The sequence below is a fragment of the Saccostrea cucullata genome, unplaced genomic scaffold (assembly GCF_032062105.1).
Source record: "Saccostrea cucullata isolate Sc308-1 unplaced genomic scaffold, CSIRO_AGI_Scuc_v1 ctg3017, whole genome shotgun sequence".
Taxonomy (NCBI): domain Eukaryota; kingdom Metazoa; phylum Mollusca; class Bivalvia; order Ostreida; family Ostreidae; genus Saccostrea; species Saccostrea cuccullata.
In genome coordinates, this window is record NW_026928612.1 from 99,886 (window position 1) to 124,009 (window position 24,124).

The 24,124-nt window shown below is 35.2% G+C and overlaps 1 protein-coding gene across 1 annotated transcript; it reads right to left on the bottom strand.

The window, feature by feature from the left end:
- Positions 1-6,211: 6,211 nt before the first annotated feature.
- On the bottom strand, positions 6,212-23,987 carry LOC134278176 (uncharacterized). Its single transcript, XM_062760494.1, has 27 exons — positions 23,925-23,987; positions 23,531-23,665; positions 23,273-23,373; positions 22,973-23,070; positions 21,080-21,202; positions 20,443-20,685; positions 19,761-20,217; positions 19,593-19,618; positions 19,165-19,481; positions 18,572-18,747; positions 18,373-18,425; positions 17,838-17,918; positions 15,433-15,561; positions 15,252-15,347; positions 15,002-15,085; positions 13,703-13,821; positions 13,462-13,557; positions 13,257-13,328; positions 12,990-13,100; positions 11,169-11,319; positions 10,408-10,551; positions 9,449-9,537; positions 7,556-7,638; positions 7,351-7,385; positions 6,836-6,971; positions 6,451-6,554; positions 6,212-6,321 (listed from the first exon to the last, which is right to left on the bottom strand). The coding sequence occupies exons 3-26, from the start codon at positions 23,284-23,286 to the stop codon at positions 6,470-6,472; spliced, it is 3,018 nt and encodes a 1,005-aa protein (XP_062616478.1). The 5' UTR covers positions 23,287-23,373; positions 23,531-23,665; positions 23,925-23,987; the 3' UTR covers positions 6,212-6,321; positions 6,451-6,469.
- Between the last annotated feature and the right edge of the window lie 137 nt (positions 23,988-24,124).

Sequence of the window (24,124 nt, forward strand, 5' to 3'; positions counted from 1 at the left end):
TTATCCGAGTGATGTGACCCATGGGTCGTTTGTTTATTTTTTAAACACAATTACTCATAAGCTTACAAAGTCTTTTATTTATCACTAGTTGAAAACTAGGAAATATAAATATATGACAGGTAGATATACTGTACAGGTGAGCAGGTCAGTGTGTCATGTGATCCCTATACATGATAGATACAGACAGTATATGGCCGACAAGCGACGCCATTAAACTAAGGTAATAATTATCGGATGATTAATTTGACAAACTTTGCTTAATACATACGAATTTCATGATCATATATGACCACAGAAACTATCTATTTTATCAATTTAAAGACATTTTTGATAAGATTGTTTTGAAGATATGGGTATATACTTTTTTCATTCATAAGAATATAGCTCTTCAAAAATTATGTTTTCAAGGTTATGGATATACTAGTACAGGTATAACCAAGGCAGTTAGGCTGTTAAACATTTTTGGCACTTGACGTTTGCAATGCAATGTCATTTGCCAAACACATATAATCTGTCAATTTTAATACTTTTCTTCTACTGGACTTAAACAGGTACAAATTTATCGGAACTGATCGATGGTAATGCTTATAGTCATCAAATACTATACAATTAACGTTGCTATTGATGAATCCAAAAAACATGAAGTTGTCCCTTTCAAGCTGAGAAAATCCACTCCCCTCTATCCTCGGTGTAAAACTCATGATAAACAACAATGTATCATGTACTGTCATCAATGTGACATTTCTGTGTGTGACACCTGCCTTGCTTCTGATCAACATCTAGGTCACAAATTACGAAAAATCTTACAAGTTCTTGATGAAAAAAAGGAAAACATTATTAAAGAAAAAAATGAGTTAAATGAGACAATTTATCCAACATACCAGGACATTGCCTGTGATGTACAAAACAGAATGAGTCAGTTAGAAAAGGAATATGGAGATCTCTCAACAGCCATAACAAACATGGAGAGGACTGGCACAGAGAAATTGACAAACTTGTCCAGAAACTTAAAGCTGAAGTTGATGAAATGAAAAACACACAGCTACAAACTTTACAGAAACAATTGCATGAAATAAACAAGACAATATCTGACATCAAGGATGAAATCAATTCAGTTGATGATGCTGTGGAGTCTAATGACATGTCAAAACTATTTACATTTACATTCAGTGTAGAGAGATATAGAAAACTTCCACACAAAATACTGCAGTCTTTTCCCAAATTTAGACCATACAAAATTCAAGGAGAAATTAGTAAAGTATTTGGAACTTTATCATCAAGTTCTTTAACCTCAGATAAATATGGCTACAGCATGAAGACAACACAGAAATCATCAGAAACTGGATCCTCTACTCCAGGCAAACAGCTGCTTGGTGAACCAGAGACTGTCACAAACATAGACACTGAGTATCAAGATTTCCTTTACCCTTTCAATGTTGCCTGTCAGAGTGATGAAGAAATCTGGACAAGTGGAGACAGCACCATGAAACTCTACAGCATAAATCAGGGATCACTACTCAAGTCAATCAAAACCAAGTCTGGAATGGAACCATATGACATAGCGGTGACAAAGAGTGGAGATCTAGTGTATACTGATAACGATGATAGAACTGTGAACATTGTGAGGAATGAGAAGATAGAGGAGGTGATCAGACTACAGAATTGGAGACCATTTGCCGTCTGCAGCACCTCCTCTGGTGACCTCCTGGTTGTCATGGACAGTGATGATTACAAACAAACAAAAGTTGTCCGTTACTCTGGCTCCACAGAGAAACAAACCATTCAATTTGATGATAAGGGTAAACCACTCTATCTATCTGATTTTTGTGACAAATACATTACTGAGAACAGGAACCTGGATATCTGCGTGTCTCACAATGAAGCTAAAGCAGTAGTGGTGGTCAATCAGGCTGGGAAACTGAGATTTAGGTACATTGGGCATACTCCTGCTCCAGTGAATGAACCATTCAATCCACGAGGAATCACCACCGATAGTCAGAGTCACATCCTTACGGCTGATTATTACAATCACTGTGTCCACATCATAGACCAGGATGGACAGTTCCTCCGTTTCATAGACTGTGGACTGAGTGATCCTCGTGGACTGTGTACAGATACAATGACAATCTGTTTGTTGTTCAAGAGGGAATTAAGCAAGTGAAGAAAATCAAATATTCAAGTGTACAAGTACATATAAATAAATTTAAAAAATAAATTTCTTTTTGTGTTTCAACATCAGAGAGGAGAATTAAATCAAATCAAATCGCTGCAGACACAATTGTAAACATAATGACAGGTCATTAAGTTATTAACACAGTATAGATCGAAATGTAATTTATAAAGTTTCAATTTTTCATCTAGTCTGGAGTTTTCGGTATACTCCACTCCTCAGAGCGGATTGAACAAAAACCCTTGGCTAGCAAAGATGCAATTTTTTGTGTAAGGGACACTGAAATACCACCAAAATCGAGTGTGTTAAAGAATTGAATAAAATTTTTACAATACCGGTACATTTCATCACTTCAATAATCATGACATTGACTCAAGTTACTTAGATAAAACAGTTCCTCGTTTACTCTCTACTTAGCAGTTCGAGACTGCTTTTATGAGACTGTTATTTCTAAGAATGTATGCAAGGAAACTCCATATATCTAAAGTAATTTTAGGGTCATTAAGTTATAACTATCATTGTACATAATCAAATTTACTCAAATAGGTACCAGATATTAATTATCACACCTACCAACAGATACTGTCATCCAGAACAAGTGTGAAAGTCTCAACATTGATTTACGGTACCTGCATTTCCTATTTGACTCTCACTAACCTCCCTCCTTCAAGATCAAATTCAAACTTAACCTCCTATCTGAAATGATCCTTCATTGATCATGAAATTGACCAATCTGAGGCTTTTACTTCTCAATTCTGCAAGTTCCAGGCGTAATTTTTGTTTCTATTTTCCTACCATTTTACGCCCGAAAAATCTGAACTTGCAAATTAATTGACCCCCATAAATTAGAAATGACGCCTCTTCTACTCAGGTGTAACTAAGTTTCAAAAACACCGTCTCCGCCTCAAGTACGTCTGGAATTTACCAATCCCTGCTCAATTCCAGGCGAAATCTGCCTTTAAAATTCATACATGATGTAATCAGTACTGATTTGATTAAATAAAGTGTTGAATACCGGTAGTCATAATTTTCTTCAGACAACACAACAGAGTAATTTGTTGGAAATTGTCATTTTTAATGAAGAATATCTGTTATAAATTGAGGAATTCTCTATAATTATCATACATCCAGCCCGAGGTTGCCTTATATAGGCTTTTAGTAAACAGAAATATGTCGGGTCTTGACTTTTTTTTTTAGAATAATACTGGTATTACAAGTAATATTTCTATATTATTTTCAAATGATTTAAAAAATTGCCATAATTATATATGATTCATTTCTACATAATTCAATAATCATTGTTGTAAACTAAAAGTATGCATGATGGAATATCTAAAGGAATCACATGTGAAAGCTAAAACTGTAATAGCATATACAATATTTATTTAAATGAAATATTATAATTTCATCAATAGTTATACCTTAATTATTGCCTTGAGTTTATAACAATGTGATACTCGGTAAAAACTTACAACGGAATTTTCTGTCAAATTTTAAACTAGGAGTGAAGATTGCAAGAAATTTAGTAATGACTTTTGAAAAATATACAGTCATGGCCACATGCGGTCTGAACTCAAGTTTTGATAAGCGCATATGGCAGTTCATCTTAATCAAACAAACAGTTGACAAATTCCAGATGTCTATAAAAGGCAGTGAATCAAAAACTGAACCACAGTATAAGCGTAATTTTTTGCAAAGATTTAATTTCATTAAATATATTATAGCGAGGGTGCTGAGATCCCTAAAAATTGTGTTTATTTGTAATTTGTTCTTAAGTGCTCATGAGGATTTTAAAAATCGTCAAAATTACATCTAAAAATAAATTACAAAATCTAAGGACAAATAACTAAATTTGTGTCTCGTGAAAATTTCTACTTGTATGGTATCTATTTCCAGCACGGTGAAAATTTTATTCATTTTTTTAAATGCAAGGTTAAATCATAAAAGTATTATGACTTCGTGGTAAGTAATTCAGTTGCATTCACGGGACCTTTACGACCCCGGCCATCCTCACAGCGTAAGGTGTCTTGAGTCTACACGTTACCATATGGCAATGCCTCAGACCAATTCATTGAATATTTTTGCAGTCTGATTGCAGTTATAAATGTCTTTTGTAAAGAATAAAAATCTTGTTTTTTTTCTTATAACATATCTCTCAACCAATCACAGTAAGATAAACAATGCGTAATATGTACATGCATTTTTAGGTGTCAATTAACTACTGTATGCATCTGCAGGTTGTTTTCGCCCCGCTTTATTTTAGCTCTTCCATACTTGTATAACCACGTAGTTTGGGTCTAAAAGTTGTGTCGTTGATCGGGCAAGAGGGAATGTTGGCAGGGGAAGTGAGTGGCGTCGTTGGCCGAAGTAGTAGAGCCGTATTCCAAGGACTCTTCCCGATAACACATATAAAGGTCCAAAGTAACGAGTAATCTGGTTTCCGAGTTTATTAATAATTGCATGTAATTAAATGACGGACAACAATTTAACATTCAAGAAATACAAACGGGGAACACAGACGGAAGTGGCCAGTAATGCGTCAGGCCTCCGAACTAATAAGTAAAATTTGACAATGGTATTTATGAAAAAATGAACAATGAGTTAAAAATGACAGGTGTTGACAATGAGTTAAAGTGATACAGTAAACAAATAATTAAATGCTTTGATGACATGGACATAAAGAAGGCCGATAATTGAATAATTACATGTTGTTTGTAAAAGTGATTAAAAAGTCCTTGGGTATAAACACCTTTGGTAGCCGACAAGTGTCACTCAGTAATTAAATTATCAATTAGTAACTTAGCTAAGAAATATAGGAAAAATCCAATTTGTGAAAGGAAATAATTTCAGATTAGAAATAATATTAAATCAAAAATTAGATATAAACATTTAGAGTCCAAAATGAATTTAAAGTAAAACAGTCAATTTCACACGGTGATACTTGCAAGTAATTTTGTCCCGTCTTGAATTCGCTTTGTCACAGTATTGTCTGCGAAATTGTACTGTATTCTAATGATATTCAGGGACGAAAATAAAACGGGGGCGAAAATTTCCCTGTATATAATATGTATGAAACTTAGATTGATTTGATTGGGGTTTCTTAATGAAAAAGCAAACCTATACTGTAAAATATCAAATGAATCGATATGGGTCCCACTGCAATGTGTTGAGTAAGGACCCCTGACATGAGGGGGGTGTTATAGTCCTACCTCAGGGTCCAAATCCATGACCAAAGGGACATCAATTTCAGAATTTTGGTTAAGTGTTTAAAAACTCAATATGAACACTTATAATAAATGTCCAAAAAATCTGGAAGATTTCCGAAGAACTGAGGGATATGAGGGGCCGTTTTTGTATTTACTGGCAAAAAGTGTATCACCTATTTGAATAGGTGATGTCACTTATTCGAATAGGTAATATCACCTATTCGTATTGGTGATATACCTATTCATTTTAAATAGGTGATATCAACTATTCGAATAGGTGATACACGTATCACCTATTCAATTTGAATAGTTGATATCACTTATTCAAATTAGTGATATCACCTATTCGTAAGGAATAGGTGATATCACCTCTTGGAATTAGTGATATCACCTCGGAATTAGTGATATCACCAATTCAAATCAAATAGGTGATATCACCTATTTGAATAGGTGATGTCACTTACTAGTATTCGAATAGGTGATATCACTTTTTGGCAGTAAATACTAAAACGGCGCCCCATAGAGGATGCTTTGTGTCACATTGAAAGTGCCATGGAGATTCTGGTGAAGAATGAAAAAACAATAAAAAGACAATTAAAGCATGCACATTGTCTCCCTTTTTCAGAATACTTAAAGGTACATATCTCATTTTACTAATTATTATTCAAGTTTTATTTTTAAAAAGTTTCTAAGTTCATCCACACAGTTGTCAACGTTATGTATATGAAAAAATGCATGTCAAAAATATTAGTTTCATGCTTAAATAAAAACTGAAATAAATACTGACGGTCTATAGCCATATTTTATTTTTAAAAATACTTTTTACATTGACAATTTATTGTTCTGATAAAGATTTATGTGTATTAATTAAATGCGTAGCAATTATAAAAAGCATGCATGTCACAACTCCATTTCAATTATTCTTCAAAACTGTACAGTTTCCATCTACAACAAGTATTCATATCTTTAAAATATGTCGCAAATATATACATATGATATCAATAAATATGGCACTCTTTACAAATCTTATTGGATTTTCATTTAAAATTGTTGAAATATAAGCTCAGGCCAAACCTTTAGCAAAAATCAATTCTCATGTTTCCTCCATTTTTCGTATCCATAAAGTCTTGTTTGTGTTGAAGTCTGTCAGCTTGTCACCTTCCAGCCTAAATGTACCCCTAAAGAAAATAAAAGTCATAATCAAATAAAAAATAACTATAATTTTATTCAACCTCTTCCTAGAGAAAGAAACCATGATCAAATGAAAGATATAATATAATATCACTTTCACGACCTCTCTTTTAGTATTTGAATCATCAGCAGAAATAAGTACATGTACGAGTCTACTAATAAATGTGGTACACATAGCAATTCCTAAGTGTTTTACATATTATCAGATTATTTTAGAGATTTTATTATGCAGATACAAATTTTGATACAAATTTTAAAATTGTCATACTGAGTATGTCCCTCCTGCATGGTCAGTATGGTCTTTCTGAGGGCCACGCTGTCTTCTAGTTGTAAGGCACTGACTCCTGTCAGGGGCCACCACTTCCCCGCTTCATCACTGATCTCCCACCGCGGGGACCCGGAATCTGAGGATAATTAAATATTATATGTATATAATTATATACTAGAAAAATGTAGTAAATACTGGGTAATTAATGAGATGTTTCAACTTCCCATTGAGAATTTAAAAAACCAAACACTATTTTTGTGATCATATGTTTTAAAGCAAGTAAAAGAACCAAAGGAAATTTTATAAATTGCACAAAGTCTTGCTACATGTATATTGATACAATCAGAAGTCAATATCAGTTTTTAACTAAGGAATTACCTCCCCTCTCCCCCCTTACAATATATACATGTACTAACAAATTCTCAATGTAGGCCCCTATAACTTTTTAAGTCATTTCTTTTAAGTATAATAAATAGTTTCATCATTGATATAATGTAAAAATGATAAATCATTACCAACTAGTCCTTCCAAGTCAATGAGTGGAGATTCCCTACAAAGAAAAAAAAGGTAATAAATAAAGGTATCACAGATTACGAGAAATATAAATTTAAATTAGGCAATTTTTTTAATGCCCCCTCTCAAATATATGTCTTGAAAAGTACCGGTATTATTTTTGAAATAAGGCTTCAAAAAATCAAAAGACACATCTCTCAAACTTACGCAACGTCAATGTCGAATCGTTCTTGATCCCCATATCTGTAAACATTCAATTCATGTGCAGCTAAAGGTGAACGCCAGCACACCTGTTGTAAGTAGAAATTTAGAGAAAAAAACCTTATGTTATCAATGAAAGATAATATCTAACTAGTCAATATGAAAAAAGTGTAAACTAAATGTTTTGCCCCCCAAAATTGTTGATTGACATTTTTTCAATTTATTGAACAATTTACAACACAATAAAAAAAGAGTACTACTTTTAATACTACAAAATAATAAATGATCCCCTCCCCAGTTTTCCCTATTATATTCCTTGTAATTCAGCTTTAAGGATACACCAAAGGCTTTTTTCAAGATTTTTGTCAATTTTGAGATTTTTGGCTAAGAAAACAATGCTAATCACTGCTTTATAATGCATGAAAAATTCTTGCTGATTATTAAATGGTTTTCTAATTATTTAACAATAATCAAACATAAACACTAACACATGTGAATGTGCCGTTATTGAAGCTTCTGATTTGGTCTGCAACTGTCTGCTTCTGTAAGGAGCAATAAATCACTGTGACCACTCGGGGAATTCTTCACTAGCTACACAGAGGTTATCAGTAATTAAACTACAGGGACTCTAGATTTAGGGAAGGAGATCTAACAGGTCACTAATGACCATGAAATAGGAGGTGGAGCTTAGCTCTTGCCATTTTGCCGTGAAATCTTTCTGATTCAGAATTGAACCTATTTTACTTCATTAAAAGCACCTAAATGTAGAATAGAACCTCCCATTCTTGTGAATATGCATAGGAAATATGGATAAGTGACAGGTATCCAAAGCTGAATCTCCAAGGTGTCATATATTTCCAGCTTTGGCAGACTTTGTTGTGTAATGGGTTTTTGCCCTCTACTGTAAAGTAAGATCAGACAGTTGGTGGTATTATTTGAAAGGATTCAGCTCCCTTATTTAATGACCAATTTCTCTGAAAACTGGCCAGAATGCGTCTCAAGTGTGTGTTCACAAATTTGAGACTCGGATTTTTGATATCTTGCTCACTTCTAGAATTATTGGGGGAAATGTAGAATTGGGCTTATAAATTGGTAACATTGAAAGACAAATGGACGTAACTTTTGAATAAGAAGATTTATCAAAAATCTGAGATACGGTTTTAAAGTTCAATCTTTAATCTACATTGAGGCAAAATTTTGACTTTGAGAGGTGGAATACAAAAAAGTTGATTTATAAAATATAAATGCACTAATATTTACATTAAAATATTAATGATTTTTTAATAAGATGACAATGAAAATTTAAATTAAGATCATTAAATAGTGAATTTAGTAAGCTTTCAAATGATGTATACTTTTAATATGTTATCTTTGTTAATGAAAGAATTACAAGCAAATTAAATTTTGCCCTTTGGAAACCTTTGGTGTATCCTTAATCTGACAAGTTAAAACAAACAGTATGATATTCCAGAAATGTTGTTTGTTTAAATAGAGTACCAGTATTTTAAACATGAAAAAAATTGTGATGGTCATTTCTGCAATTTATCTACATAACCTTCCATCTAATTTTTTTTTTTTTTTTGCAATAAATAAGAAAACAGGTCCAATATATCTGTACTAACACAAGAAACAGAATTATGATTTAACATGTTTGAAGAAAAATTTTGAATATTTCTCCATGTGATCAATCATGGCAAATAGCATTATGCAGATGCTCCTGGTTTAGAGGGGGCTTACTCTTCCATGACACCTGAACCCAACACTGATGTTTTTTTAAAACGTCCGAATTTGCACTGTTGTTTCAATGGTCTTTTGAGCTTGATTGCTGTTAGTTATCTTTAGAGTTTATTCAGGATGTCTGAATGCATTCCACAGTGGTTAATAATTAATATTCAATACCTTGACTAGCCGTCCTCCATCTTTGTTGATGATGACGACCCCTATTTCATCTGGACCACCATCTTGGTTATCATAATTCCAATGTCTGCCTGCAAAAGTGTTTTCAAATAATAAAGTTATCACTGCATGATCAACATTAATCAATATTATAAATAAATATTATTCAAATAATTCTTATTTTAACAAGAGGCCCATGGGCCTTATAGGTCACCTGAGCAACAACTTTCAAATGATTGAATTTGGTTTGAAGCTAGATGCTATGGCATTCACAATTTTGAAAGAGGCACCATAATTGCAAATCATAACTACACACTTAGCAATCGCTTAGTTTGTTTACTTAATACCCATAGGCAGGGTAAGGGAACAAAAAATGCATTTCAACTAATCAGTAACATTCAGCAATAATCAGAAGTGCCCCTACCACACATGAACCCCTGACCCTGGGTCTACACATTGCACAATTTTTGAAAAGGCACACTTCCTTATCAGAAATGTTTGACTAATACCAAGGAGAAGATTTCAAACAATTCATTTTCAGAATGTAAGTAGAGCCCCCCCCTTTGGTATCCTGACCCAGGTGCCTTGAAATTCACAATTCTGGAGGAAAAGCCCTTGCACATCATAACTATACAGGTACATGTAGTTCATCTGCTTATTACCCAGGAGCAGAGAAAAAAGATTTTCATAGATGTAATGTATTTTCACTATATAATCATTATAGAGCTGTGCCCTAACACCAGAACCCCTGACCCTGGGGCCATACAGTTCACAATTTCGGTAGAGGCACTCTTGCTTATCATAACTATGTACTTGGTTAGTTTATTTAAAAAAAATGTACGAAAAGTGCATCAGATTTTACCTCATGAATAATTTACAATTTGATGTGTTAATTTGTTACATTCAATAATAAGTTTTAAGTTTCTGTGCCACAAAACATTGATCAATGGCCTCCTGTTTACCTCTTCTGACCAGTGTTCCTACAGGTAAGGCTGTGTAACCTGTGTCCTGGGAGGATTTGTAGAATAGTAGGTTCTCCTGATCAAAGGTCCAGCAGTAATATTCCTTTTCTCCAGTGTCCAAAACAACAAGGACATACTGGGCATCTGTAGGAAACAAGCAAGATAGAGGTATAGAGATTGACAATATTGATATTTTATCCAAATCTGCTTTTGTCTTCCATAGAAAATTACTTAAGGAATCACTGTCTGGTTTGTAGGTATGCCAGGGCATCAATGATAATTTGAAACATATGGGATAAGAAAACAGAAAGAAATTAGATTTTGCTTCTATGCTAAAATTGATGCTGACACAAGATATTTCGAAGAAATTTTGGAAATTTCTTATAGATTGCAAACTTTAAGGAAGACCTATGTCAAAAATGAGAGTGTGAGGAACATTAACTTTGTGGTGAGCCTGACAATCATCAAATCCGTTTTCACATATTTTATTTAGGCCTGATATTTGTTCTTGTCATCATCATTTTCTTCCTCGACAAATTAACACTTTATTTAGTGAAACTTAAGCATATTATCCGTATATAATACATAATCTCAATATCACTGAGCCTATAAAAAAAGACATAAATCCCCCACCCTACCCAACTTTAACATTGATATCCCAAACGTTTCCAAAATTAAGATAGAACATTGGAATTCTGTGGTGATGCTCAGCTGTAGAATGTATAGGATATATACATGATATTCTCTATTTCAGGACATACTTGTGTGATGTTCCTCTTTCCTCCCTTTGATGTGCTGTAGAATCGTTCCTGTTGGCTGAGACTCTGTACCAGAAACCTTAACTCGCGTTCCAATTGGTGGAGGCTTTTTAAAATGTTCTGTGATGAACCACTCAACTCTGTTGATCTTTTTCTGCAATTGACATCTATTAACATATAAACTTAGCTGAGCAACACTGATGTTTTTTGCCTACTAGTAGTTTGAATTTTAATGTATTACCCCGGTAATTTATAAAAAAAATTAAATAAGAACACACTGAAGTCATTTAATCAAAAGACCCACTTTTACAGATTCATTATTCTTCAAATGAATAGTACTGTGATTATGTTTTCATTTACAAATTACAAAACAAGAGGCCCACAGGCCTTATAGGTCACCTGAGTATTGTGTAACAACTTTCAAACAATTAAATTTGGTTTGTGTTTTAAACCAGAAGCCATGAAATTCACAATTCACAATTTTGAAAGAGGCACCATTGCTTATCATAATTATAAACTTAGCATGCATACTCTATTTACTTAATACCAAGAGGTTGATCAGAGTAACAAAGAGAAAATGCACTTCCACTTTATGACCAGTTGTGAACCTCACCCAAAGGAACCACTGACCCTGGGGCCACATATTTCAAAATTTTGCAAATTTTATCATAAAATGGTTGATTAATACCAAAGAGCAGATTTCAAAGCATTAATTTATTTTCAGACTTTGTAACCCCCCCCCCCCCCAACCCAGGGGGGCATAACAAATAACCATTTTGCTAGATGCACCTTTCTTCATCATAAATATATATACTTGGATCATTGGCATAAAACCCAGGACCAATGGAAAAGATTTCCAAAGAATTAATGTATTTTCACTATATAATCAAAAGAGCCCCACCCTAACACCAGAACCCCTGACCCTGGGGCCATAAAATTCATAATTTTGAAAGAGGCACTCTTGCTTATCTTAAATATGTACTTAGTTAGTTTATTTAATACCCAGGAGCAGAGAAGAAGATTTTCAAAGAATAAATTCATTTTCACTATATAATAAATAGAGCCCCGCCCTAATACCAGAACCCCTGACCCTGGGGCCATAAAATTCACAATTTTGAAAGAGGCACTCTTGCTCATCATAAGTATTTACTTATTTAGTTTACTTAATATCCAGGAGCAGAGAAGAAGATTTTCAAAGAATAAATGCATTTTCACTATATAATCAATAGAGCCTCGCCCTAACACCAGAACCCCTGACCCTGGGGCCATAAAATTCATAATTTTGGAAGGGGCACTCTTGCTCATCATAACTATGTACTTAGTTAGTTTACATAATACTCAGGAGAAGACAAGAAGATTTTCAAAGATGTAATGCATTTTCACTATATAATCTATATAGCCCCGCCCTAGCACAAGAACCTCTGACCCTGGGGCCATGAATTTCACAATTTTGGTAGAAGACTCAATGCTCATTACATTCATGCCAACAGTTTGCCTGCTTGATGTCCAGGAGTAAAGAAGAAGATTCTTATAGATTGCAATAATTTCAGTGGTTTTGGCCCCACCCCTCAGGCCCTAGGGGGGCGGGGACCATAAAATTCACAGTTTTTGTTCCCCTTTACCCATAGATGCTGTATACCAAATTTGGTTGAAATTAGTTCAGTGGTTTCAGAGAAGAAGTTGAAAATGTTCAAATGTTAACGCCACGACACACGGTGCACAACGCACACCCGCATGACGACGGACGAAAACGGATAGCAATAGGTCCCCTGAGTTACTCAGGTGACCTAAAAACCCACACATTTTAGAAATATAATAACTCACCGTTTCCTGTTTTTTCTTGATGAGGTCCTTTTTTATTGCCTGCCAGGATTTAGCAGGACTCTGTGGTTCCTTGGGTTCCAAAATGGCTGATATCACTCTTCCTGTTAATGTCTGAGTTTAAAAAGTAAGATAGAAATATTATCTCATGTTTTTCCCTAATTATTTTCATAAAGACTTTTTTAGTAAATGTCTCTTTACATATATGCTTTGAACCTAAAATGTTTGAGTGAAAATAAATACACATGACATGCTGAAAACTAATTTTACCTCTGCTGCCATGGAATCAGAAAGAAAGTCTACATCCTTAACAACCGTTACCATGTCAACCCAGCTCAAACTCTGTTAAATATAACTAGGTATTAATTAAAAACTGTTACAGAAATATAAAACAATTTTTATCTGAATTGAAAGGAATTTTTCATTTCTTATAGCACTGATATTTTAAATTGAACCTTTCATTTTATTTACTCACAGTATCTAACTGTTCTCTGATAGGAACAAAGTAGATGGGGATATGAATATGCAATGCAGCCATCACTTCCAAAACTGATGCAAACAGGATGTCAGTCTAAAAATGAGACAAATGTAATTAATTATTTCATTTAATCAGGTAACTTTTTTTCTAAAAAGGCCAATGAAAAATCAGAGTAATTTTCAATGTTACTTTACATTTTAGAAAACGATAACCGTATTTTGAATAACACCTCCCTTACCTTAGAACATGACTGCTTTGTTTCTTCACTTCCTGGGGAGCAGTCATTGAACAGCCCATCAGATATAATCACTACTTTAGGATACACTGTGTGATGATGTCCAATTTCTGTTGGCTTCACTTTATGTCAAAGAATAAAGAAATAAGACATCAAATTGGCATCATAGAAAGATGGCTGAACCAATATCTACAACCTAACACTATAATCTAAATAGTAGAAGGGCTGTCAAGGTTTGAGAATATGTTCAAGGTATTGAATTTAGATGTAACACTTTAAGAGATATGACAGGTACCTGTATTTGACATTATATGCTTGGAGTTCAATATATTGAACTATAATTTGCATATGTCAGATACTTTTATTTGACTTGTTCAAGGAATTTTAAATGTGCCAGGACTTTCGCATATGCCAGGAGTGTGTCATGTATTTAACATAAGATAAGTATTTTTAACCATAAACTTGTACCAGATATTTGACATATTCTGGTACTTGATTGTACCAGTTATTCACAAACACTAGGTATTTAATATAAACCAGTTAAATCACATAAACCAGGCATTTGACACACAATAAATATCTGATATATTCTAAGTTTTCAACATGACCCCAGTATTTGACACAAGCAGGGTGCTTGGCACATGCCAGGTATTTGACACATGCCAGGTATTGACACATGACAAATATCTGAAACAATATGCCAGGTATTGACACATGCTGGGTATTTGACACAAGTGCGGAGTTTGAAACTTAAAAGGTATTTGACACATGCAGGATATTTGACACATGCAGGGTGTTTGACACATGCCGGGTATGGTTTTTGACATATGCAGGATATTTGACATATGCAGGGTATTTGACACATGCAGGGTATTTGATATATGCAGGGTATTTGACATGTGCAGGGTATTTGACATATGCAGGGTATTTGACATATGCAGGGTGTTTGACATATGCAGGGTGTTTGACATATGCAGGGTATTTGACACATGCAGGGTATTTGACACATGCATGGTTTTTGACATATGCAGGGTATTTGACACATGCAGGGTATTTGACATATGCAGGGTATTTGACATATGCAGGGTATTTGACACATGCAGGGTGTTTGACATATGCAGGGTGTTTGACACGTGCAGGATGTCTGACATGTTCCGGGAATTCCACACCTGCCAGGTATTTGACATTTGCTTAACTCAGAACACAGAAGTATTTGACATATACCATGTATTTTACATATGCCAGGTGTTTGTTAACACTAAAATTAAACAATTCAGAGTTCAATTCTAGTTTAATTTTTACCTCTGAGCTGGAGAAGTTTCAGTGCTGTCAGAAGACCCTGTATGATTGGGGTGCTGGTCATGTGTGGCTGGATGTGTACACGTTCTACAGAAAACAGATAACTCATAACACTACATATACACAAGATATGAAAATCTTTCAAGAAGACAGACATGTGTAATTATGTGAAAATAAAGTTCTCATAAATTAAAAGTACTTTACAGTATGTTTGTTAACTACAAAGTCTTCCTAATAATACGTGTGAGTATACCCAGGATTTTCTTTACTGTATCCTTGTCCTGTGTTAGATCTTGCTCCACTTTCGTCTTATCACCAATGGTTACCACAGCAACTTGACCCAAACAATCTGTAAATTATGGAAATATTAAAAACATTTCTTCAAAGTCAAAAACCATTATCTGACAACAGTGTTTTGTTTTGTCTTGGCTTACTTTGTAAAATCCTCTCTGCCACTCTCCTCTGTTGCTTTATAGGGTTTCCTTCCATGCTGCGAGACAGATCCAAACACATCACAGTACAGAACTGGTCAGGGACCTCTCCCTTATTTAGCTTCTCTGTAGCTTCAAATAAAGTTAAAGGAACCGAATGCATTGCATTTTATGGGGGTTTTCTAATGGGGACAATATCATAAGCAGATCTGGCGATACACTACTTTATAAAATCTGTATATACTGTAAATCACTTTTTATTCGTGAGAACTTTATTTTCGCGTAATTACGCGAGACAGTGTGCTCGCAAAAATTTAATTCTCGCGTATAATAGTATTCCTTAAGATTATATAAAGCAATAACCACAATTCGCGAATATTTTGTGTCACTAATCAAGAGTCAATAACTATCTCGCGAAAATAAGGTGTCGCGAAAATTTAGTGATCTACAGTACTAGGGATGTGCGATTTTATCGGTATAACGGTATATTGCGATTTTTTGTTGCGTGATACGTATCGTGATACGGAGACCTAAATACTGGTCTTTAGGTACATATTATAAAGTCCAGAAATTATCACTTATTTGTTCAATCTTTCAAATTGCAATTACAGAAAGTATAAACAAGAGGCCCATGGGCCACATCGCTCACCTGAGCACTAAGGGTAGGAAAAAGTAGAAAATGGCTTTTTATTGTAAAGTTTAAATCCAAAAGTAGTCCCATGACCAATCATGGATTTGCTATTTTATAGAAAATGGTTTTTAAAGAATTTTCCTATATATATCTTTAAAAAGTTTGGTCGGCCATTTTGACCCCACCCTACCCCTGGGGGTCATGATTTAAACAAATTTGAATCTACACTACTTGAGCATGCTTCCATATAAATATGATGAATTATAGCTTTGTCATTCTTGAGAAGAAGATTTTTAAAGAATTTTCCTATATATTTCTATGTAAAACTTTGGTTGGCCATTTTGGCCCCGCCCTACCCCCTGGGGTCATGATTTGAAGAAACTTGAATCTACACTACCTGAACATGCTTCCATATAAATATGATGAATTATGGCTTTATCATTCTTGAGAAGAAGACTTTTAAAGAATTTTCCTATATACTTTGGTCGGCCATTTTGGCCCCGCCCTACCCCCCAGGGTCATGATTTGAACAAACTTGAATCTACACTACCTGAACATGCTTCCATATAAATATGATGAATTATGGCTTTGTCCTTCTTGAGAGGAAGATGTTTAAAGAATTTTCCTATATATTTCTATGTAAAACTTTGGTCGGCCATTTTGGCCCCGCCCTACCCCCAGGGGTCATGATTTGAACAAACTTGAATCTACACTACCTGAGCATGTTTCCATATTAATATGATCAATTATGGCTTTGTCCTTCTTGAGAAGAAGATTTTTAAAGAATTTTCCTATATATTTCTATGTAAAACTTTGGTCGGCCATTTTGGCCCCGCCCTACCCCGGGGGGTCATGATTTGAACAAACTTGAATCTACACTACTTGAGCATGCTTCCATATAAATATGATGAATTATGGCTTTGTCCTTCTTGAGAAGAAGATTTTTAAAGAATTATCCTATATATTTCTATGTAAAACTTTGGTCGGCCATTTTGGTCCCGCCCTACCCCCGGGGGTCATGATTTGAACAAACTTGAATCTACACTACCTGAGCATGCTTCCATATAAATATGAGGAATTATGGCTCTGTCCTTCTTGAGAAGAAGATTTTTAAAGAATTTTCCTATATATTTCTATGTAAAACTTTGGTCGGCCATTTTGGCCCCGCCCTACCCCGGGGGGTCATGATTTGAACAAACTTGAATCTACACTACCTGAGGATGTTTCCCCATAAGTTTCATCTTTCCTGGCCCAGTGGTTCTTGAGAAGAAGATTTTTAAAATATGCCACCAAATTTTCACTAATTCTCAATTATCTCCCCTTGAATTGGGGCATGGCCCTTCATTTGAACAAATTTGAATCCCCTTCACCTAAGGGTGCTTTGTGGCAAGTTTGGTTAAATTTGGCCAAGTGGTTCTGGAGAAGAAGTCGAAAATGTAAAAAGTTGACAGATGGATGGACAGACAGACAAACTACAGACAAATTGTGATCAGAAAAGCTCATTTGAGCTTTCAGCTCAGGTGAGCTAAAAATGTTGTAAAAAGTGAAAAGAACGGCATCTTACCGTCCAAACATAATTGATTTTATATACATAAAAATTTCAAGAAAGTCGAATTTTGTTTTTCTAGCATATTTTATAGAATAATAATGACTTTTCATATAAAATCATTGTAAAAACTGCTTTTAAAAATATCATGATATTATCGTGATATTGTGGGAAAATATCGTGATATATCGCAATACAAAATTTTTGGCGATACCCATCCCTATACAGTACCTTGTGTAGCTACCTCCATGGAATGTTGTACAACCTTGACCCCATCTTCTCCCCAGATTTTCTGTAGCTTTTCATGTAGCCCTACAATAAAAACATCTTCAAATTGATTTGATTTTGAACATAAAGGATGCTTGAGTTGTCTAGTTCAATGAATCATGCACACAAACTGGATTTATACAAAAATTAACAACAATCATATAATATGTATTCCAGTATTTGAATTGAAAGAAATTCTTATCCCAAATCATTATACATTAATTAATTTACTGTATGCAGGGAAATTTTCACCCCCGTTTTATTTTCGCCCCTTTCGCCCTCTTCTTGATTGGGTGAATTTAAAACTGGGCGAATTCAAATTACGTAGCATAATTTCTTAAAGAGAACTATAAATGGGCGAATTTAAAACGGGGCAAAATTGTTTGCAAGTGCAAAAGGGCGAAAATAACACACGGGGCGAAAATAACCCTGTATACAGTATACAGATAACTCTCATTTTTAAATTCATACATGCTTGTATACTTAGAGCTTTATTTACCAGCTCTTTTGGTGTCAGTATATCCCTCATCTTTCTCAGATTCCTCTTCAGCTCTGAAATAAAAGAAAATTCCTGTTGAAATTCAATAATTTTTACATACATATATAGTTTTTCAACAGGTATTCACAATATCACTTCTTTATTGTAAGCAAAAAAAGTAAAAGAAGCAAAATTACATTCCAAAACAGATTTGATTTACTTTTTACTTAATCCTTGAACTGCACTGAAGAAAGCTGAGAAGTCTACAGGTTGTGACCTCTGTCTGACCTTGACCTCGGGAAGAATTTGTTGACCCTTGGCCTGGACATGTCTCACCAGCTGACTAATTCTCTCTTTGCTAGAGAGGGGTTCTTCAGATTGACGTCGTACCAATTCCTGAAAGAAAAATTTTAAGAAATATATTGAATCTTGTCATGGTAACTGAATGTAAGTATTACATCCTATTTAAAATAAAGCTTTTTTCTACTTAATCTCTCGTTTTTAAAATTCTATATCATCTTGTGGCAATTCAGTAATTGAGTCAGTTGTAGTACATGTACGTTTAAAAAATGCTCTTGAATAGAATCCTTTTCTGTTCTTAGCATTTCTCTTGATGTTCTTTTTTTAATTTTCAACATTGAGACAAAATGAGCTTAAACACTTCATCCATTAATTTGTTATATTTGTTTCATTATAATCTTCAAATTTTATGAGGCCTTGTAAAGAATTTTTCCAGGGAACCCCCTAAAAAAACTTTGCAATATCCATAAATTCTCTATCTGTGACGTTCACACTAAACAAGCTTTACTGTACCTCTGATGGCTGTCTACCACTAGGTGGAGCTGGTAGAGAAGATATGCCTTCACTCTGTAGTTTACTAGCAACACTTTCATACAACCTCTGTTGTAACTCTGGTAGCAGTTCAGCAATGGCATCACATAAAACCCGGACCTGCCTCTGACGGAACTGATCCAGCTCTTCGGTCACACACTGCTGAACCTGAGCTCCAATCTGTCTTGCCAGCTGTTCCTGAGTCATTATCTCCCTTGCTTGGCCTGCTCGCAGACCGGTTAATTCATGAGATAAAAATGACTTCAGCTCCGACATCTCCCTACTCAGTCCACTGGATACTGATGATAAAAAAATGATGTTTGTAGTCACAGTTTATACTTTAATGTTGCATTTATCGTTTTGTTAGCAAAATTTCTTAGCATTATTCATAACACTGTTTTTAATCCCACCTTTCTCATGAGATATCTTTTCCTCCCTGTAAAAAAATATTCAATGATAAAATAAGTACGGTATTTTATACTGAAACCAAATTATACATGTAAATATTTTTATAAATTCTTCAAACTTTAATGCATCAGCAACTCATTAAATAAAGGGCATCCTAATAATGTGACAACCTTTTGTATAAAGTGGTGACCTCTGGGACCTCCTGGTATGAAATGGCTGCTTCTTCACTTAAGACAGTCACAGAAATCCGAACATCCTCAACCAACTCTTGTACCTTCTCAGTAACAAGTAACCTCTCCAGAAACTTCTGCAGTCTCTGAAGGGAATCAGAGCAGGTGCCCCTCTCCAGCTCCTCCTGACTAGTAAATAGCACCGTGAGTTGGAGGCACCCCAGGGATATGTCTGCCAGATGGCCCCTCATCTCCCGTAAGAGGTACCTCACCAGTTCCTGACATTTGTCACAGTCCTTGTTCACCAGGTCCTCGAGGACCGACCTCTCCAGGGCCTGGAGGTCCTCTGTCAGGGAGGAGGTTAACTGTACCTTGATCCTGGTCCTCAGTGCCTCCTCAGTGTCCTCAACTCCCCTCCATCTCAGTGTCACTACTGAGGCACCGGTGTGAGTGTCAACTGTCAGAAGGAAATCAGTCACAATGACACAATTATTTAAACCTTTATCCTATATATTACTCTAAGCAGAAACATCTTCAATTCTTACAGACAAGAATACAAAAATGTCTCCAGCTTAACAATAATTTGTTTAAAAGGTCCATTATACTTACATATTCTTCATAAGTGTAAGGATTTAAAATGAATGAACACATAGGCATATCTTATTGCTGGTAAACATCTAACCTTCCAATGTCCCCTCTTTCTTCAGTTTCTCCATCAGCCCATCATTAATATGCAGCTCCACCACAACACAACATTGTCCAATCTGTATGTACTTCCCCTTCTCATGGACAAAGAAGTGAAGAGTTGTGTCCCCTGATGACGGAGCGCCCCCTGTGACAGAGGTGGAGGGAGACAGGGGGACAGTGTCTGTTGTAGGGCTGGGGGTCAGGGGGTCAGACAACTGCTGCCCTCTGTCAGTGTTACCTAAATAAAGGGGCAGGAAAGGGAGGGTTAACAATTGGGAATTATAAAAAACAAATAATTCAATAAAGAGATAGGCAATGCTTTTAATTCTTTATATGCATTTTAATTCACACATACAGTCAAACCTGTATTAAGAGATCAATATAACAATAACTTATTTGGTTTTGAGATTCACAGTTAAAAAGAAGTCCAATAAAAATTCTGAAATTTATTGATTTACAAATTTACTTTGTGATCCAGTAATTTCTTTCTTTATTTTATTGTTTTGAATATTTTTCTCTTTCTTCAAAGATTAAAATTCATTCAAGAAAAAAAAACAACAGGTCAGGTTATTTTCAGAAGTATTAATTTCAAATTCATACATTTGTGAAAACTAATGAGTATGAAGTATTACTTGAAGATTGTGTGACATTGAAGTGGAAGGCGGTATCCTCTGCACACGATATATCAGAGGCTAGTGCTTCAATCTGTAGATTCAGGCTGCTGGAGGTCTGAACCAGCTGGTTCTCCCCAGATACTACAGAAAAGTATAACATTTCAAAAGTATCCCATATCAATCATACTGGGTCATCACTAATCTTTGTGTGGATTTTATTTTTGTTGTTTTGAGGAATTACGAGACCCACAAACAAACATTCCTATCTTTGGATGCCTCCTATCTGAAGATAGTGATCAAGCCAATTTGCTTGTTGCATTTTGCATTCTGAATCATTTTGGAAATATAATGTCACCTCTAACTTACTGGACATCTCAGGTAAAGGACTTCCTTCTGGTATATTACCTGTCACCTCAGGTAAAGGACTTCCTCCTGGTATATTACCTGTCATCTCAGGTACAGGACTTCCTTCTGGTATATTACCTGTCATCTCAGGTACAGGACTTCCTTCTGGTATATTACCTGTCACCTCAGGTATAGGACTTCCTCCTGGTATATTACCTGTCATCTCAGGTACAGGACTTCCTTCTGGTATATTACCTGTCATCTCAGGTACAGGACTTCCTTCTGGTATATTACCTGTCACCTCAGGTATAGGACTTCCTCCTGGTATATTACCTGTCATCTCAGGTACAGGACTTCCTTCTGGTATATTACCTGTCATCTCAGGTACAGGACTTCCTCCTGGTATATTACCTGTCACCTCAGGTACAGGACTTCCTCCTGGTATATTACCTGTCATCTCAGGTACAGGACTTCCTCCTGGTATATTATCTGTCATCTCAGGTATAGGACTTCCTCCTGGTATATTACCTGTCATCTCAGGTACAGGACTTTCTTCTGGTATATTACCTGTCATCTCAGGTACAGGACTTCCTTCTGGTATATTACCTGTCATCTCTGGTACAGGACTTCCTCCTGGTATATCACCTGACATCTCAGGCAAAGGACTTCCTTCTGGTATATCACCTGACATCTCACGTACAGGACTTCCTTCTGGTATATCACCTGACAGCTCAGGTACAGGACTTTCTTCTGGTATATTACTTGTCATCTTATGTACAGGACTTCCTTCTGGTATATTACCTGTCATCTCTGGTATAGGACTTCCTCTGGTATATTACCTGTCATCTCAGGTACAGGACTTCCTTCTGGTATATCACCTGTCATCTCAGGTACAGGACTTCCTCCTGGTATATTACCTGTCATCTCTGGTATAGGACTTCCTCTGGTATATTACCTGTCACCTCAGGTATAGTTCTTCCTACTGATATATCACCTGTCATTAACTCACCTGACATCTCAGGCAAAGGACTTCCTTCTGGTATATCACCTGACATCTCATGTACAGGACTTCCTTCTGGTATATCACCTGACAGCTCAGGTACAGGACTTTCTTCTGGTATATTACTTGTCATCTTATGTACAGGACTTCCTTCTGGTATATTACCTGTCATCTCAGGTACAGGACTTCCATCTGGTATATTACCTGTCATCTCTGGTATAGGACTTCCACCTGGTATATTACCTGTCATCTCAGGTACAGGACTTCCTTCTGGTATATTACCTGTCATCTCAGGTACAGGACTTCCTCCTGGTATATTACCTGTCATCTCTGGTATACTTCCTCTGGTATATTACCTGTCATCTCAGGTACAGGACTTCCTTCTGGTATATTACCTGTCACCTCAGGTACAGGACTTCCTTCTGGTATATTACCTGTCATCTCAGGTACAGGACTTCCTCCTGGTATATTATCTGTCATCTCAGGTATAGTACTTCCTTCTGGTTTATTACCTGAAACCTCAGGTATAGTTCTTCCTACTGATATATCACCTGTCATTAACTCACCTGACACCTCAGGTATCGAACTTCCTTCTGGTATATTTCCAGTAACTGTTCTTTGGGCTGTGGTGATAGAACCTCCATGAGCTCTGATGCTAACATTCCTACAATTGAAATAGTCATCAACACTTTAAAATCCTGAACAATTTAAACAAAAATGGCTGAATGATTCCCCTAACAAAAATGTAAAGCTTTAGCCTTATATTGAATCATAAGACATTCATATTATGCTGAATATGCCTTTAATATCCTGTAGATATGTCTTTAAAATAAGTCAATCTATAACATACATGTTAATTAACTCACCGTTGATTACTCATGGTATATTCTTTCAGTCATTTCTAACTGAACAATATCAAGATATCAAGATGACATTGTCTTACAATGGCAGAATATTCATTGCTTTCCTGAAAAATGGAAATTGATTGGAAATATGAAATCATAATGATGTGCCCCCGGCCCCATTGTAACCAGCACACAAACTTCAATAATCCTTTTCACCATTATACTAATTTCTATGTCTAGTAAGAATGCAAATATCTCTGCAGCAAATTTAATATTTACCTTCTATGTTAAGAAGCTCCTTCACCAGTTTACTGTTTTTCAAAACTCACATTATGCAGAAACACTCCAGTGTATTCTGGATTATATTTGATTTAAGTCTATGAGTTGACTGTACCAATATGCAGCTGATACAGACTGAAATTTATAATCATTGTAAATTACATTCAGTAGTTCACAACTTGGCTATATGATCTACAGGTATACATAATTTTTCAACTTCCTTAAAAATAAAAATAAAAAAATTGATTTGGCCTACCGATCGGTTTAATTATAATATTACCTTAATTAATTCTTAACAACGCATTTGATTGTGCTTTCGATCGTATATCAATTAGTTATTAGTTGATTAGTCAAACTTAATTGAAATTAAACCAATATATAACGAATACATCACCTTTCTTTAGTTTAAATGTCCTCACAACATGATCAACATGCCTTCTGTTTACGACATCTAGCGAGAAATGAAACCGAAAGTAGATTTGAAGAATTTTGGAAAAAGACAAAAGATAAACGTTATTATTCACTATTTTTGATAACATTTAAATGTTTTTGTTTTATTTTCTCCTTTTTTCTTTCATTATCGATTTCTATTGA

Coding starts and splice junctions, on each gene's coding strand:
- LOC134278176 (XM_062760494.1), bottom strand. Junction 20,218..20,442: donor GAAAGAGGGGACATTGGAAG/GTTAGATGTTTA, acceptor TCCTTCTGACAG/TTGACACTCACACCGGTGCC. Junction 19,482..19,592: donor AAAGATATCTCATGAGAAAG/GTGGGATTAAAA, acceptor TTTTATCATCAG/TATCCAGTGGACTGAGTAGG.